The sequence below is a fragment of the Haemaphysalis longicornis genome, unplaced genomic scaffold, assembly GCF_048455015.1.
Source record: "Haemaphysalis longicornis isolate Haplotype H1 unplaced genomic scaffold, Haemaphysalis longicornis Haplotype H1 scaffold_1, whole genome shotgun sequence".
In the NCBI taxonomy this organism is placed as follows: Eukaryota; Metazoa; Arthropoda; class Arachnida; order Ixodida; family Ixodidae; genus Haemaphysalis; species Haemaphysalis longicornis.
In genome coordinates this window covers 370,178,138-370,196,364 of record NW_027526203.1, presented here as the reverse complement: position 1 = coordinate 370,196,364, position 18,227 = coordinate 370,178,138, and the positions used below count along the sequence as shown (strand labels likewise).

At 45.1% G+C, this 18,227-nt stretch overlaps 1 protein-coding gene across 2 annotated transcripts; it reads left to right on the top strand.

The window, feature by feature from the left end:
* The first annotated feature begins 55 nt into the window (after positions 1-55).
* Positions 56-17,638, top strand: Par-6 (partitioning defective protein 6). Of its 2 annotated transcripts, XM_077686324.1 has the most exons (5): positions 56-172; positions 241-343; positions 12,756-12,981; positions 15,394-15,803; positions 16,548-17,638. In XM_077686324.1, the coding sequence occupies exons 2-5, from the start codon at positions 278-280 to the stop codon at positions 16,800-16,802; spliced, it is 957 nt and encodes a 318-aa protein (XP_077542450.1). In that variant the 5' UTR covers positions 56-172; positions 241-277; the 3' UTR covers positions 16,803-17,638. The 2 variants fall into 2 exon arrangements, with proteins under 2 accessions (XP_077542450.1, XP_077542449.1); XM_077686323.1 differs by having other exon boundaries at positions 133-343.
* The last annotated feature ends 589 nt before the right edge of the window (positions 17,639-18,227 follow it).

The following is an 18,227-nucleotide window of genomic DNA, read 5'->3' as shown; positions in this document are numbered from 1 at the left end:
AAGTAAACTATTTTACTTATTTCGCCAAAATTTTGCGAGATAATTCTCTTGAATGCATTCTATTTAAGTTTTTGTCTACTATTACGAGGCTCATAGCGCTCATGTCGAGTGAAGCAGCCCGGTATGCGATGACGACATTTTTGCTCGAGAGGAAGTTTGTGTGTGTGTCATGGTGTGTGAGCATGTCTGTCCACTTTTGTTTATAAGGTTTTAATCGCGAACATACATCCCCCTTTGCAGGACATGTTAGCGTTGTAGTCTGCTCAATGCACGAGCTATGTCCAAACCGCTGAAGAACTTGCATCATCTCCAAAACGGCAGTATTCTAGAAGTAAAAAGCAAGGTAAGTTTTAGCGTGTTTTAGGCCTAATTTGCCAGGGGCTGCCTTTCCCCTAAATTCATTAACGGTACCTCGATGGTCTTCGCATTCGTAACATGCGGATTGCCTTGGTAGATGCGTCTGCTTTCGCGCCGTTGTTGTTACTACCTGTTGCACTTTATGAAAGTGCGCGTGCCAACCGCGTTGTGCCAAACAGCTCGAGCTTTGCTTTCGATTGTGATTACGTCAAATTCGGGACGAGTGTGTGTTGTTTCGTATAGATTGTGGCTGCATTCCAGCGCTTTCACCATTACTGCGCGTTCAGATGACGGAAGAAAATGCGAATTGTCTTCATAGCGCGGCAGTTGTCGTGACATGTAGTTGCTGTTGGCCGCATTCATGCCGAATCTTGACCTGCTTTTAGGACGGCCGACGTGAGATTCCACGGGCATTTCTCGTCGATAGTAGGACGAGAAGTGTGGTGGATATTCTCGCACTTTAACGGCCGCCCTAGCAGCAGAAGTGGTCTGATGTCTCCTTAGTCAGCGTAGTCGTGGTGTCTGCGGGCACGCCTTTTCACGGATGACTGCAGTCTCACGAGGCGTCAGGAATGCATGTAAATGAGGACGGATTTCAGCCCTGGAATTTTGTTTTCCCTGTCAGAGTGATTCGCTTCCGCTGGGCCCGAAAGAACGCGTTGCCTCGCGGTTTTGTTTTGGGATGCCGCTTTTTTGTGCGTGCTCGATGCCTACCAATGCTTTTGAATGCCGTCACTGGTTGTGAAGTCAACTTTAGTACAGCAAGTAAAAAACAGCTTGACCTGGGGCGCATCAGCTTGGCACTGGCGTTGCGTCTGATGAACTAACAGTTGTTAGCTGACTGTTATAACCGGCGTTGTTTGACATGTGGTGAAGCACGGTGTTCAAGTGACAGCTTGAAGGGATGGCGCATTGTATGAGTGTCGCGACCCTGCTGCTGCGTATCGTGCAACAATTCTCCTTGTGGTTATTGCACAAAAATCTGTCGCCGTACTGCTTCAGTGGTGCCGGCGGAAGCAATTTGATTTACTTTCATTTCACAAGCCTCAATACTCAATGCTAGTAAGTGTGCGCACTATTAGCACCTTGTAATCATTATTGAAACATGCATAGTAATAAATAAACAAACGAAATACCAAACTCGAATACCAAATCAAATACAACCCTATTCGATTTGGTCTTCAAGTTGGAGCAGCCATTTTTCTGTCCGTGTTGGCGATACACAGAAATGACTTTGTAAATGAACTTCGAGGCTTCTCTGTCAGGCGGCAAGGCCATGTTGTCAGACTGCCACTATAAATTCTATCAAAGGCCAAACGTTAGTGTCCGGCATCAGCTGGGTATGCAGTTTTCTTTATCAGCTCATGCAACAGCGGTGCAGGTGTATGCAGGAGCTCGTACTTAGCCAGTGGGTACCGTCACTGATGGGACATGCCACACTATCAGTTGTTTGTTGATTGATTGGTCTGTTGTCAGCCAGGTGCAAAGGACCCCCAGGTATTTTATATTAGTCCGTAGTCAGCCACTGTAATTCTGAGTTCTGTCCATTTCAAGGGCATTCTTTTCTAGTGGAAACAGAAATGCAAGCGGGAGATCTGCCATGCTGCTTCTACATCTTCACAAAACTAATGCTTTTGAAACGGACAAAACGTCTTCCCAGGTGTAGCTTCACGTGTGCAAAACCAAAATTTGTTGTCAGCCTGTGCCTGTTAGTTTGCTTCCACAATTGCTAACCGACAAAAATGAAAACTTGGTCTTGTAACATAAACATTAATAAGTCTTCTGGCAAAAGAAACGCCTAAACCATCCTGTGTTGCAAATTGTAGCTTTTTTTATAGATTAAGGGCGATTCGGCTGATCACATTCCTACAGAACTTGCCACTTCATGATTCACGGGTTTGAAAAGCATCGTGTACCAATATGAAAAGGTTTACAAATACATAGACATGTTCCTAATGGCCTAATTTGGTTCTTTCAGAAATATATCACGTTGTTGTTAAAATAAACAAGAAACACATTTTGGGTTATCTAGTTTTCTCTAGATGGTGCTAGCTGTCTAGCGGGTGAGAGTTTTCTGTGTTTATTTCAGTACAGAACTAACATATCTCTAAAATCAGCAAACTAGGCCATTGTGAATGTTTGTATGCATTTGTAAAACATTTCGTATTTGTGCACGATGGTTTTTAAGCCCGTGGTAAGTCCCATAGGAATACTGACAGGTGAGCAAGGCAGAGCTGCAGAGAGGAAGGTTAAAGGAGCCATGAAGACAAAATACAAGTTGGGTTTATTAGAAAGACGGCTTAGTCCCGACAACAATGATACCAATATCATCGCAATCTTCGGACAAATAACGGAGATATTAAAGAAAACGTGTGAAGCAGTCGCGACCCCCTAGCCGATTTCCCGCAACTTTTCTGTGACGTCACGGAACCTTGTTTGTGCAATTGGCGGCCGCCTAACTGACCTGTCGCGATGACACATGACTGGACGTCTGTAATGGGGCCTCTAGTTCCATATGACCGCATCACTTGAATGCTAACGTGCAGTTAACGCACTGTAAATTATGTTTTATTGTTGGCCCGTAGGACGTCATCCTTGCTCATAACACGTCACTGTGGCGCGAAATTTGAAAGTTTTGAAATACTTCTGGCTTTTTTTTTTTTTTCGGTAAAAAACATCTTTCGTGGCTGTAATGGAGATAAGTGATATACTGAATCCTAGTTCTTTCAAATTAAACGAAGTTGTATTTTCTCTTCATGGCTCCTTTAAGGTTCTGTTATGCTATGCAGAGCTGCCAGCTTGCCTTCAGTCAGACATGCAATGACTGGCCCAAAGTTTAACAATACACAAATCTCACAACTTAGCTGAATGTAAAGCTGCAAGTGGTTTTGTATGTTCACTGGCTATAATAAATAGTTTGCTTGTATGATTGCTGGATTTCTAGGGGCAGTGGTTGATGATTACTTGTGCCTGCAGTGTGAAGGAAATGCCTCATTTCTACATATTATTTTCGGAAGCTAAAATTGCAGTTGTTCAGAGTTGCATTATAAATTGCAAACCATGATTCATCTATACCACCTATACAGGCTACAATTTGTAGATGGTATGCACTGGGCTTCTAACCACTTGCTGGTGCCACTGCGCCGTGCCTCCCAGTTGCCATGTTTGTGGTGGGGCTGTGCAGCTCGGTGTTTGCTGCTTTTGCTGTTGAGTGCTTTCCGTGCGTTGTCTTCATATGAACATTGCCGGTGATGTAAACAGCAATTCATCTTCATTTGTGTTATGTTGACGTATTGTCCAATTCCATCATTAAGCCCTGTCACTCTCATCAGTGTTCCATTCAACCTTGGCTACTTGCCTTCGCTGTCACCACCTGGCATAACTTTCTGTATGTCAATAATTTTGGCAAGGCCCAAGAACTACATGTAGTTGGTACACTGCAAAATTACTTCTCGCAATGTCAGCGGCAGCATCATGCGCTTCTGCGAAGCTTATTTCAGCACTGAGTTGCTGGCTTAGTCGATGCTAAGCCTGGTCCATGTGTGATGACAGTATTGTGTGCTGTGATACAAGAGATTTACCCGCAGTCGTGGAAGCAGGGAATTTCTTAAGATGTGACGAGTTTTGCAACAACACACCATGTTGATGGCTACAGATAAGTGCATACGATGTTGTAAAGCTCGCTGCCATCGTAGCTGCCTTGAGTGCATGTAAACATTCCTCCACTTGTTGCAGAGCGTGCACTTCTCCAGGGGTGAGACAGCTGCACATATTGCGCCGTTTTGATACAAATGTGTTTTCCTGCGCCAGGCTGCTCCAAAAGCTTGAAAATTGCAAAAATTGCGCCAAACTGTTCTGAAACAGTCTGAGAGCCAAGAATTTTAGTCTCCCGTCAGTTTCAGTGGGCATAGCATAATTTTCCAGCACCCCCAAAGTGATGCTGTATGTAAAGGTTCAATAAAAGCCGGCATAAAATTGGCAGTTTTTTTTTTTTTTTTTTTTTCGAAAGTAACAATGTCGGGTTGGCAATGTTATATTCTAAGGTGACAAGCTGAGGTGACAAAAAAAAAGGCAATTTTCGGAGCGCCGTATCTCCGAAACGACATCTCTGGGCGCCGCCGTCTTGGTGTGGTGAAGATTGGAAATGGAAAACAAGGCCGCCAGGTGAAGCAGTTGTTCGTGGTTCAGGCAGAGGGCCCTTTGCCGATTTCTACTGAGGTTTGGGTTATGGGGGTAGCTGGGTTTACATTTAGTCTGATCTGTTGCGGGAAGTTGTGTGACTCGCGGGCACCCCTTTTTTCGTCAAAAACAAAGGGGGGCCCGCAAATTCGCCGTGTTTCGGCCTTGAGTGTGAGGTGCGGTGCGTGCTTGAAGTGAAATTTCGCACTCATTGTGGTGTTATAAAACGCTGAGCTATGGCTGCCTTGGACGGCGAGCTTGTGAGCGGTGGGAATGGGATGATTGACATTGCAGAAGTGGTGGCGCAGGCTACATCGCCGCAGAATGTTCAAGCAGTTTCCGATAGCGGGGCGGGCTATTATTGCACGCTAGTAATAATGGTTCATCTACCTGAAGTGAAACTTGAGGCCAAAAGGGAGGTGGCCAAACATACCAACGTTAGCGAAATTACGATCGTAGTGAACGTGCACCTTGGGGATTGAAATGGGAGGGCTGGTGGGGTACGGTCGTACGACTGTCACCTCTCTTTGCACAACTTTTGCCGTGGCTCTACACTTGTGCGTAAAGCCCCGTCGGGGAATACAAAAATAATTTCAGCATTCACATAATAATAAAAATGCCTTACAATTGCTTAGTTTTTCAATTCGATATTCTCAACGGCACTCCACGCTATCTGTGCATTGAGCCTGAGCATTTAAAAATGGTTTGTAAAAAGGTAGTGCAGTTCATACCTTGTAATACTCTGGTAGAAAAAACTTTATTGAAAGGCTGTTTCAGTGTTATGTGCATTCAAAACCAATTAAAAAGTGCACTTTTCCCCCATGAGTTGCCAAAAATTTGATTTTTTAGGCTCTTAAGGGGACATAATAAATGTTGTTCTGCTCCAAATCAAGATTCTTCTGTTCCAAAATTGAGATTTCGTTTGCTGCTCCAAAAACAGCTCCCAAATCTGGTTCAGTTGTCTCGCTGCTGCTTCTAGCACTCAGTGTTGGGATAAAGCATGCATTAAGCATTGTCCAGGGATGAGACATCTGCGCCTATTGCACAGTTTTGATATAGTTCCGTTTTCTTGTGCCAGGCTGCTCCAAAAGCTTGAGAATTACGAAAGTTGTGCCAGGCTGCTCCAAAAGCTTGAGAATTGCGAAAGTTGTGCCAAACTGCTCCAAAACAGCCTGAAACCCAAGGATTTCAACAATCGCGTCAATTTCAGTGGGGGAATGGCCGAGTTAACTGCATGGTTAAGTTACCCAAGTGGGGCTGTTTTCTGCGAGAATGGGGTGATCATTTTTGGTATCGCCAGAGTCCTTCAATGCTTTTCTGGTCACGAAACTTCTCCGTAACGCTATGGGAGAGCTTCATATGGGGACCGAAGCTCCCGCGCGGTGGCGCTACGAGTCCGGTGAAGGCGGCTTTGACGGCGGCGGCCGTATTTGCAGTGCGTTGGAGTGCGAGCTTGCTGGAGTTTGTCGTGTGATATAACTTTCTACACTCATCACGAAGGGCAAACTATATGAACTACCATGCCTCTGACGTGCTGTGTACCTGGTTTCCGCTCTGGCTATCGGAGTACAACGGAAAAGGCTTCGCTGTTCTGCCTCCCAAGCGACCGCGAACAACGCGACAGGTGGAGACGGACGCTTTCAGCTTCGAGTCGAAGGCCGTTCGTGTGTGCGAGAAACATTTCGACTCTACGAACATTATTCGAACCGATGAGTTCAAAATAAGTGGCCAATCTGTGCTTCTGCAGCGCGATAAGCCCAAGCTCCGCGTCGATGCCCTACCCCTGCCAGCGTATTTTACGAAGCCCAAGCCACAGTCGCGCTCACAACGAGAAAATCCGTCTGTAAAATGTGGTCGCGTTTAGGCGCCGAACAGCGATGGGAGTGCAGCTACTGTGATTTTGGTTATCCAATCAGACATTTTGAATTTGGAAAGCGGAGCATGGCTATCTTTGCCGCATATTTTTTTTTTATCTTAACCGCCGTGCTTGCCCAGGGGCTAAGGCATTGTGCTGATAAGCCCTAGGACGCGGGTTCCCAGCCGCTTTTCTGATGGAGGCGAAAAGAGAAAACACTTGTGTGTTCGAGATTTCAGCGCAAGTTTAAGATACCGGAGTGGTTAAAATTAATCCGGAGCGCTTCACTACGGCGCGCGCCCCATTGCCGGTGTAGCGTCGGCACGATAAACCTCATAATCAATCAATCAATGTTTTTTAACTTGCCGTTTGGGTGGGAGGGGTGTGACAGGCACTGAGCGGGCGAGTTTTATCTGTTGACACCCTATGCCTATGAGGACAGCCGAGAAAGTCGCTCAAGGCTGTAGCATTACTCCTACCCTGGCCCCTCCGCGCGCCCATTATGCTGCTTACATTTTGTGAGCGTTTTTTTTCCTGCTGTCCACGCTCACTTCCGAATCTCGAATATTTTTTTACATTATTAGCGCGCTATAAAATAGCGCAAACACAGCGCTAACCCAACGTGCTGTATGTTTGCACACCTATTTGCTCAGCGCAGCATGTCGCCCACGGCTGAATACACATCTAATTCTGGCGCTAGTTAACTCAAATCATGCAGGCGGCTGCAAAGGCTAGTCAGAAATTGAAAACATCAGATGTCCGCCTTCTCAAAGCTAGAACGTAGCGGTGCCTGACGCAACTAACGAACACTGCAACATATACGCCTCAGTAACACCCGTGGTCTTAAGTGGAAATGAAGAGCAGATGAAAGTAGGCGTGTTGCCGACGGAGAAACAGCCGGCCCGCAAGCGTCGTCGCCCGCCAGCAAAGCCTTCACGTTAACAGGGGCGATCCTAGCGGCAGCTTCTGTCCCTGAATGAAACTTCGGCCGGAGTTTCGTGACCAGAAAAGCATTGAAGGACTGGTATCGCTAAGTCAAGTGAACCCTCATCTTCTGCCTTCCAGTCGCCACTCTTACCGCTGTTCAATCGCAAATGCACAAAGGACAGAAAAAGAGAGTGTAAAATGAAGCAAACGATAGCTTCTAAACATGATTGGCTCTCTGGCTGCATTCGCTGAAACAGCCTTTCCGATGGCGCATCACTATGGAAACAAAAGGCATGACCGCTGGGCAAAGCGGCTGCTGTGTGGTACAAGCACTCAGTGCACTTCGCCAATCTTTTCCCTGGGGTTTAGGTTACGTGGTCATTGGGATTCCCGTTTAGTCATTTTAGCTGTATTGCTACTGAACAGTGATGCTAACATGAGGATAATGCTGAGAAAGTGTGCCAGATTATGGGAAGTTGCACAGCTTGAAATATGGAGTCCATTGAAGACAACGTGGTGCCAACAGCTTCACCATGGCTCGTGCTTGAGTGTGAAATGCGGTGCATGCGTTAACCTTTGGACACATTGCGATGTTATAAAACGTTCAGTCATTGATGTGTTTGACAGCGAGCTCGTGCGCCTCTGAAATTGAACAATCGAGACGCCAGAAGTTATGGCGCGCACTACTTCGCCGAGACGTGTTCAGGCATGCACGCCTGATAGCAGGACTAATTGCGCAAACAAATCTCAAGATTTTGGTAGGCCCGCTATGTTTTCAATGTATTTTATATCCACCTAATTCAAACTGCTTCATTAGGTAAATTCGGTTCATTCTTACTTCTTGCTTGTCCTTGCCGGAAAATATCTCCTGCATTTGCCGCTGCTAGCTGCACATTTGCATCATAATAAAGGTCGCAGATAAAGCTGATTACCTGCATACACATGGCAAAGCTATGAACTGATTGCCCTTGCTGGCATAGAAAATATTTTAGCTCTCAAACACTGACAAATCAGTCATTTATTGGGGCGCAGACCCTGTCAAACCTTTGTAGGCTTTTTTCCTGTGCTCCAAACATTATTCTGAATAAATCGAATTAAATTGAATTCATTCTTCTTTTTTTTTTTTTTTTTTCAAATTGTTAATAGCACTGTATTATGTCGAAAGATAACACCAAGTCATTGGATATCAGTTCAGACAAGAAGAATGCTTCCAATCAGCCTCGAACACCGCCAGCTGTTCACCGTTCAGTTTCATTTTCGTGCGAGGGTATTTCCGGAGGTCTCTTTTCGCTTCTTAGTAGAACTGTCTATTCTGACAGTCTCCAACAGGCTTGGTGTTGTTTCTTTTTGAAAATATTGGGTGGTGCTGCAATGTAGGAGGCTCGTAGTGCTGAACTCTTTTTGTCACATGACAGCTGCTTGGTGAAGCTTGCTGGGCACAATTCTAGCGTGTCACACCTTATTCCTGCAAACAGGTCTACCATAGCGAGTTGGGTCGGAACGTGCTAATAAACTGCAAGTAGAAGTTCGGACAGATAAGTGATGATCATAACATCAACAAGCATATACCACTGAGTTTCGTTTTCAACTCCAAGCACATTTCTTCTCGTCGCTTGCTTTCCCAGAATCTTGTGCACACCGTAGTCATTGACAAGGTGTTTTTACATGTGGGGACTAATTGGGGCCTCTAATAATGTCAAACTACCAGATTTCTTCCAGAGAACCGTTCAAAATTTCACATTTTCAAGTGGAGGTTGGGCTTCACCACAAGGCGCGGGCACCATGCACGCTAACATTCCTTTATATCTGAGAAATTGTTCCGCGCAACTTGATGTTATTTTTTTTTCTAGGACGTGTTTTTGACATGGTTTCCTACAAAATGTATATTATAAATTTTTTCGACTAGTGATTATATACACTTTTTTTTTTTTCATTTTCTTCGACGTCAGGACAAAAATTTTAATTCTAAGAATTTTTTTGCCACCATTATTCATGAAAATATTATTAGAAATGTCACAAAGAAATTGAGGGGAGACTGGAAACTGGTCAGCTTTAGTGATTTATTTCTCAGCAAACAAGGTGTCGTCAGGGGTCTAACAGAAGCCGGAAGATGCATGAAACGTGTGGTCTTTCAGCCAAAACAAAAAGTTCTTCTGCCATCAGTGTGCCTTTAAGCTATGTGTGAATGCCCGATGTGTGTAAACAAAAGTGGAAAAATGCCCATGACCAAAATCTAATCTTGCACGCTGTGATCACTGCAAAACAGGCATATTCTGCCATGTAAAACCCCACACTGAAGGCACTGAAAGTGGACATTGTTCATATGCTACATGCTGATAAATTAGTGATCTCAAAAAGGAATTGTTGCATCAGGAATAAATGAGACAGTGGAGATTGCTAGTCGCACAAAAGCTTAGATAAGAAGAGCCTTAGCTGTGCAGGACATATCATACTTTCTATCAGCACTTGTGTGCAGTTTGCAGCACTTCTGTAGAATTTGGCATGGCACTACCATTCTTGTTTCAAGGGCACTTCTGTACATAATGAATTCACTACGTGCCTTTCTTGGAAACAGTTTCATAGTCCTCCATGGCGTTGGAAGTGACGGGAGCGGGTTACGACATACCAACTAAGTGTCACCGAGGACGGTGGTGGCTGTCTTTCTGGTGGAGGCAAAAAGCGAAAATGGCTGTGTTGAGATTTTGGTGCACGTTTAAGGGAAGGTGAAGTGATTTAAAAAAACAAAAAGAGTTGAAGGCTCAACAAGACATTGCTGAGCTAGTTGGTACACACTTAAAAAGAAAGAAAAAACATGGCGCGAACTAGACGTGGGCAAAGAATACAAGAAATGACAAATAGTCACCACCTTTTACACTTGTTAGCTTGATTATACCTCTGTTTTTGTTGTTCTTGTTCCTTTTGTTGATATGTCATGTATAAATTAGTGTGGTTTCCTTTAGGGCTGGATGTCAGTTAAGAATTTTAACCTGATTAATCGTCAGGCTTTCATTGGTTAATTGATCAATTAATAGGGTGCATCCGTTAAAAAAGAACACTGACAGAAAATAATATTTTAATAGTAATCATAAAAATGGAACAATCAAAACTATATATATATATGCTCCTCTGCCTGTTCAATGGCATTCCAGATGGGGTAAGCAGATCATCATCACGGCGCTGATGCCGGCATGACGCTTATTATCACGTTGGTCACTCCCACTATTTATAAAATCAGGAACACTGCCACCGGCCAGAATATCAGGCTGCCGACTAATCGTGGTTTACTTACGCCAGAGTTTATACAGCACTAAAACAGTGTGAGTGCCCGCCCGCTTTTTCTTTTTTTTTTTTTTTTTTTCTTTTGTACCATGTATAAAATTTGCATTAACAGTTGCCATTTACAGTTGCATTAACAGTTGCATTAACAGTCTTTCTAAAGCTATCAGCTTGAAATTTTAATCCATATCGTGCCTGTCCATACTTGCATCGTTTTCTTTTGTGGTGTAAGGCTTATTTGTGAACACGATTACTATCCTCAACACGCTTGCTCACAATTTCAACATGACAATTGCTCTATTTTGCTCACATGACTTCAACCGGTTAAAAATAATCGCGACCAAAGTATTAATTGATTAATCGGAAGGTTAATCGACCAATCGCCCACCCCTAGTTTCCTTAGAGTAAACAGTCGGGAGTTGCCACCTGTATCTGTTGTTTCTTGTCTTTGTCTGCATCTAGTTTGCTCTTTTTCTTCTTTTTTTAAGTTAAAGGCTCGTTTGCATAGTTTTTCATGCAGATTCCAAATATCATGTTGCAATTTGTCATAGGTGCAACTAAATCCCATTTTTCTTGCCAAATGTGTGCTCTTTGCTGAAGGATACATGCCCTTCCTGATTAGTTGAGCCCTTCACGGCATAAATGAACAGAGGACACTCTTCGGCTAGATTGGCTGTCAGAAGCATGAGAAACGTTGGTGGGTAGTGGTGCTTGCTTTTTGTCACGATTTAGCTTACAATTCAGTGACTGCACTTTGTAGCAATTTCATTTGCAAGCCTTCTTGGCCGAACCTTTGCATTGACAACAATAGTTGCTTCAGCTTCTGGCTGTCTACGTGTTGGCACAGACTACTGCAACAATTGTGGTGGTTAACAGTTGACTTTTTGGCCAATTTGCCCTGTCGCCAGTATAACTTTCTAACCAAGCAGCAATGCTACGATGGTGAAGGTAGTAACACGAACACTGTTGAACTGGATGCGCATGTAGTGGTTGTCTGCATTTTCTCATGTTCTTTGCTGACATTTTACTTCCAAAGCTAGTCCCACCTGTGCATCAACACATCACGCACTTGCGTTAACCCACTTACCATAAAGTTCCGAGAACACCCTCCCCCGAAAAATGCTCAGCCCCTTTTAGGGGTGAAATATTCAATTCACTAAAAGACCCCAAAGATTGCCCACCCCCTAAGCTCGCGCTATCTTTGTTGCCTTTGAAACCCCGGGAAGCTCCTGTGAAGAAGTCCCGCGGCCGCTAACACCGCCGATGTCTTGATTTTGAACAAAAAGGCACAACCTGTCCAGATTTTTCACTTGATATCTCTGCAGGTTTTGTTGGTGGTGCAGCCACATTTTTGTATTTTTTCGCACCTGACCCGAATGTTCGCCCATCCCGTATTTTTCACTTGATGTCTTTGTTGTTTGGGTTGGCGTTCTTTCGGAACTTCACTGTATGCATTAAAAGGCTAAGCTAAAGTCAAGCAGTCGGTATTATTGCCAACTTCACAAATAATGTTTGCTTTGTCTTAAAAATTAAAAATTGAGGGGGCTTTAGTTATACTCTCTGTGCTAAAGTTGCCTGCACACAAGCCACTTTGAAAGACCAGTTCTTAAGTCGACGTTTGCCAGCACTAAAACAGCTCCACCCGCTGCATTGGTTGAGGTGTGCTGCTGAGCCCTAGGATGTTGGTTCAATTCCTGGCCAGAGCAGCCGCTGTTCAGATAGAGATGAAAAGCAAAAATGCCTGTGTGTCAAGATTTCGGCGCATGTTAAACTATGCCACAGGGAAAACTTCAGAAATTAGTAAAGGAACATCCCCAGGTGATCAAAATTAATCTGGGTGTAGCTTTGCTGTAGCCCAGGTGTAGCTTTGGCTCGTTAAGCCCTCGAAACTTGGATTTGAACTAAAACAGCTTTCAGCCAAATCAGTCACTTTTGCAGTGCTTTGGTTCCTTGTTGCACATCCCTGATGTCTGCTTAAACTTGTGGATTAGCCTGATGCATCTCTGATAGTGTGCAAGCATCTGCTTCTATTTGGGTACAAGCGGCAGTGCACAGTTGCCTTAACAGTTGTTGATTTCACCATTTTGTTCGAGTTCTAGTGCTTTTTGTGTGTGTGCGCACGCACAGTTTGCTTTTGTCTCACCGCGTTTGCATTTTTTAGTTTGATGCAGAATTCCGGCGATTTTCGCTGGACAAGGCGGAGCTGTCTCGATACGAGGAGTTTTGCCGGCTCATTGAGCGTTTCCACAACATTGGGGAGGTGCCGTTCAGCCTGTGCTACACGGACCCCATCCACGGTGACCTCCTGCCCATCAACAATGACGAGAACTTTGCTCGAGCTGTGCAGTCTGCACGACCCCTGCTGCGGCTACTCATCCAGCGAAAAGGTGCTTGGAGCACCCCTTTCTTCAGGCTTGCGTAGCTGATTAAGCTTTTCACTCTAGTGAGGTGTGCAGTATTAGGCACGGCCTGAGCATTGTCCAGCCAGTCATCAAATTTTTGTACATGTATGCATACATGTACACACCTAGCACAGATCTGGAAAATAAATACGTTTGCCAGTTTGCAAGTTCTGGGGATCGAGCCCTCCCCACTGCTCCCGAAAGTAGGAGTCGTACCCACTCGGCCGTGGTTCTTTGCTGAGAGGAAGGTGTAACTGTGGTGTTTTCTATGCAACTGTTATGGCCCCTTATCAGAAGGCGGGCAAGAAAGATGCGTCATGGCTAGTAGATTTCGGTGCAACTGTGAACAGAAGCGCCAATAAAACTTGCACTTTCTACCCTGGACCTATGCTTGCATGTTCACACACTACATACTATTGCGGGGGTTAGCGAAAACTAATAGCAAATACTCTGCTAGATCTACAAGGGCCATGTGTGCGGAGCCCATACACCCAAATAAAGACATGCACATGGCCATGGTGGGATTTAACCAAAAATAGGTAGAATCTGCATGCAACGTGCTATCGGTGCCTACTTGCTTGCCCCCTTTTTAGCTTGCTCAGTTGCGAAGTTTATCTTATCATTTCATCCATTCTACGATGTTCTCTGATAAAGGTCACCCACTTCCTTTTATTGGTGTACTTCCAATGTGGAACACATCTGCACTTAGTAAAGCGTGGAACTATTTGTGGCAAAGCTTGCTGTTCTAATAGTCGTTACTGTGTGCAGTACAACACAAACTTTTATTTGTCACTGGCGGTAGTTTCTGCACTGCTGAGCCTGAGGTCGCGGGTTCGATTCCCGGCCGCGGCGGCCGCTTTGCTGATGGAGGCGAAAAGCAAAAACGCCCGTGTGTACGAGATTTCGGCGCACGTTGAAGATCCCCAGGTGGTCAAAATTAATCCGGAGCCCTCCACTACGGCGCGCCTCATCACCTGCGTTGCGTCGGCGCGTTGAACCCTACAATCAATCAAAGCGGTAGTTTCCATCGGGGTCACTGCTCGTCCCTCATTCATTGCCCTGGCAGTTGCTGCCCATTCATTTATTTATTTATTTATTTATTTTTAATGAGAAGGGGGTGGGCAGGAAAACAAGATAAGCGTGCAATTGGTCATTGCGCAAAAGTAAACTCCCTTTGGTGGCCATTTGGGGTCTGTAAAAAATCTTTGCATTTTTACCATCTTTTTCTTGAGAAAGGGGATTCAATTTTTTATTTTGTGGGCATTGAAGAAAGTGCATATGAGGGGAAGTAGTATCCCGTTTTAAACATGAATAATTTTAATATTTTTGCAGCGAAGTGCCTCGCAATTGTTTGTGTGTTTGTGAAAATTTTTCACTGTCTTCAGCATTTCTACTTTTTGATTACTTTATTGATAGTGCTATAGAAGCTTTCAAATGAGCCTCGATATTGGGCTGTGTGTGATTATTGTGAAGCTGTCATCTTCACTGGCCAATTCCCTTAAGTGGGCATGTGAGAAGTGTAAAGACCATGTGGAGCTCCACACTAAAAAGCTACGAATCATGACATACACACATTGTAGCAGTAAAGTATTGCCAGAGGAAGCCATAATACTTTTATAATCAAAGCACAACCTCGAAAGACATGTTTCACGTGGCACTAGTGTAGTGTATGGGTTGTATCACTCGATCCTCACCACATGTATTCAAGTTTGGTTCCCATTTCTGCAGTCTTTATTTAAGTATAAGGCATGTAGAATTTGGAGGCTGTCCTCTGCTCACATCCCCAAGTTCTTCACCTCATGGGGCTCCTAATGTGTTTGCACGAATAAAACAAACCAAATTCAAACCAGCAAATAGAGCACATTGGCTGAACATCGTGTATATAAAGGCCGTGCAACCGTATTGTTGATCTGGGTCCTCTGATATTTCAGGCAGTTTCTTTCCAGCATCATAAAATGTCTCCTGTTCAAGGAAATGGTATGAAATATGTTGCTTTAACTCTGCAGGTTTGTAACACTTTACAGTTTAAGGTAGTCTACAAGTATCAGTAAAAATCCCCCATGGTTGGTCATCTGATTCCAACTTCTTTCCTCTATCTTACTGCTTAACCAGGAGCTGCTGTATTACTGGCAGCAGGCGGCTTAGGCCTAGAACGGTTTTTTTCCTCTATCTTACTGCTTAACCAGGAGCTGCTATATTACTGGCAGCAGGTGGCTTAGGCCTAGAACGGCCTTTTTTTTTTTTTTTTTTTAAATCCCCACTGCACGCCCCATTCTTTGGTTTCCTTGCTTATTTGTGTAGTCGGTATGGATAAAAGTGCGCACCAAGTGAGCACACTCGCAGAATACTTTTTCGGAGCCACTTGAGCTACAGCCATGACGTATGTGCCCTGCGCAGGAGACAGCCGGGAGGAGCTGAATGGCTTTGGGGCCCCCGGGGCGGGCCGCAAGAAGCGCTTTCTGGGCCAGTACCTGCTGCCGACCGGGGTGCGCGCCGCTCGGCCGGCACTGTCCATTTCGCTGCCCGAGGACTTCCGCCAGGTGTCGTCCATAATCGACGTGGACGTGGTGCCCGACACGTGCCGCAGGGTGCGCCTCGTGAAGCACGGCTCGGACAAGCCCCTGGGCTTCTACATCCGGGATGGCACCAGTGTGCGGGTCACCCCCCACGGCTTGGACCGGCTGCCGGGGATCTTCATCTCCTGCCTCGTGCCTGGCGGCCTGGCCGAAGGCACGGGCCTCCTGGCTGTCAACGACGAAGTACTCGAAGTAAACGGCATCGAGGTGGGCGGCAAGACGTTGGACCAGGTGGGTGCTCTGCTGCTCGCATTTATGTTTGAGCTGTTGGATGAAACTGGAACACTGGAATCTTATCCTGCATTTAGGCATAAACATGCGACTTTTCATTCCGATTCCTGTTGCATGGGAATAAAATCGCATCGTTGCTTCTTGTAACAGAAGTATCAGCCCTTGGCTATTCCCTCTGGTGAATCATCACATTGATGTGACGGCTTTATGTAAGGTGTATATTGATTCTTAGCACCTCGTTTTTTACAGCAACAGCCCTCAATATTGATAGTGAGATAGTTTTGCTTGCTGGGGTCATGTTGAAGTAACATTTTGCATTTGTACAGTTTCGTACACACATGGGCTCACAGTGGTGAGGGGTGTTGAGGTTCAGAGCATGTAAACTTCGAAATTTTAAGTTTATTTGTTTACTTTTGTATTTGCAAGAGTGGGGGAAGTGCTTAGTATTGGTGTGCCGAATGAAGAGAACACAGTATGTGAACGTGCAGCTATGTTTCCACTGTGTCAAAGGCGCAGCAAAGGGCACAAATGACTGCATCAAAGTTTGTCAAACGTAGGCATTTTCAGAGATGGTAAAGTGCCTATATAAAGGAATGGATGAATAAAATCTCTATTGACAACAGCAGGTGCAGTTGCTAGGGCATAAAGGAAAAAGTCGGCATGTTGGTGACTACAGCGTCAGGTTGGTACATGGCACAGGAATCCTGGCATGTCCTAGAAATGTTGCCTTGGTGCTGCGTGCAGGTTACCGACATGATGGTGGCCAACTCCTCCAACCTGATCATCACAATCCGTCCAGCCAACCAGTGCAGTGTGGGCACCCTGCCTCGGAGGGGCTCCTTTGGCCGCTCCTCGCAGATGTCGCACGGCTCGCACAACTCGAACCCGTCGGTGGTGTCGGATGACGACCGCCTCGACGAGGACGAAATCAGGGACCACACAGCTGGTTTTGACGAAACCCCGCCTCGGAGCACCCATGACGGCGTGATCACTCTGTGACGTGTGCCCAGGCACCAAACCTCCTCCTCTTCGGCCAGCGTGGTGGGGGAGCCCCCATCGCTTACGGTTCCAGGGCATTGGCTGTCAGGCGAGCGTTGCTCATTCCAGCCACAGGGCCAGCCCCCTTGCAGAAGTCTCGCCCAGGCCCTCCCGACGAGCCCCGGGCAGCAGCAGCACGGTTCCCGCAGACCTGGCTGCACCAGGCAGCTGCTCTGGGCCCCCTTTTTTTTTTCTGTTTAGGAAAAGACATTATACAAATGTATACCGTATATTTTTATACATTAGACAGGCCCATAGATGGGCGTGTTGTGCATGTGTGGCATTGCAGTATTCTTTTTTTTTTTTTCTGCAGTGTGTCTTGAGCCTTTTTTGTTTCGTCTAAAACGATGCTGCCTGTTACTCATTTTCATATACGATTTTGTGCATAGGTTACACCCATTTTGACAGCCTCTTGCTGCACTGACCTTTTTATGTGTTGCCTTTGCGAGTTCCATAGGTGCAAGTGGTGTGTGCATTCTTGTGTACTGTTTTTAAAAAGGATTGAAGAATCTTGTACATTCACTGTCACTTTTTAACTTTTACCTTATTTTCATAAGAACTGGACTCTCGATGCTTCCTTCTCCTCCCTCTCAGTCGGAACTCAAGTGCCTTGCAAAGAAGACTGTGCGTCCGGAATTCTTCCACAGACATTGACTCTGAAGGCAGGCCTTCACAAATGTGATTGCATGGTTTTTATGGCGAACTTTGCATTCCAATGACTTGCACCAAACATTCCTTTTTTAGTTAGTGACTGTAGAGTCAGATTGCAGGTAATAAAACTTTGCTACAAGACTTGTTTAACGAGAGCTGTTTATCTTGCCTATGTTCCTGTGTTCACATCTCTTGTGCAAATTTACAAGCTGTCTGACTTACACTTCCAATAGCTGGTCACTGCTGCCTCTTTCAGCAACGAGCTGCAACACTTGTGACCATACGTGTTGCACTTCAGAGGAATTAAGTTCGAAACAGGCTCCATCATTACATAGCAAATAACACTTTAGTATAAAGTAAAAAATCCGGTAACTGCTGGGCCGATCTTAACAAGTTTGCTGCATTTTAAAAATTAAATGATGTGAAGTTTTGACTCAGGCCTTCAGAAATTGTAAACGCTGAAACACACTGTTAAAACTGCTGCTACAGTAACCTGCTGCCTTTTGCAATCGCGCCATGCCTGCATCAGGAGTTGTTTCCAAGCATCCTTGATTTACAAGTTCAAGTTAGTTTGTGGGTGGTTAGACCATAACTCTTATGCCGTATTTTCAGTAGCTGCACGATAGCTGATGTGGCAAGCAGAACAGTCTGGCAGGAATTTATGCATTATACCGTATTTACTCGAGAAATGAACCCACTTTTTTTTTTTTTTTCTGAAAATTTGGTGTGAAATTC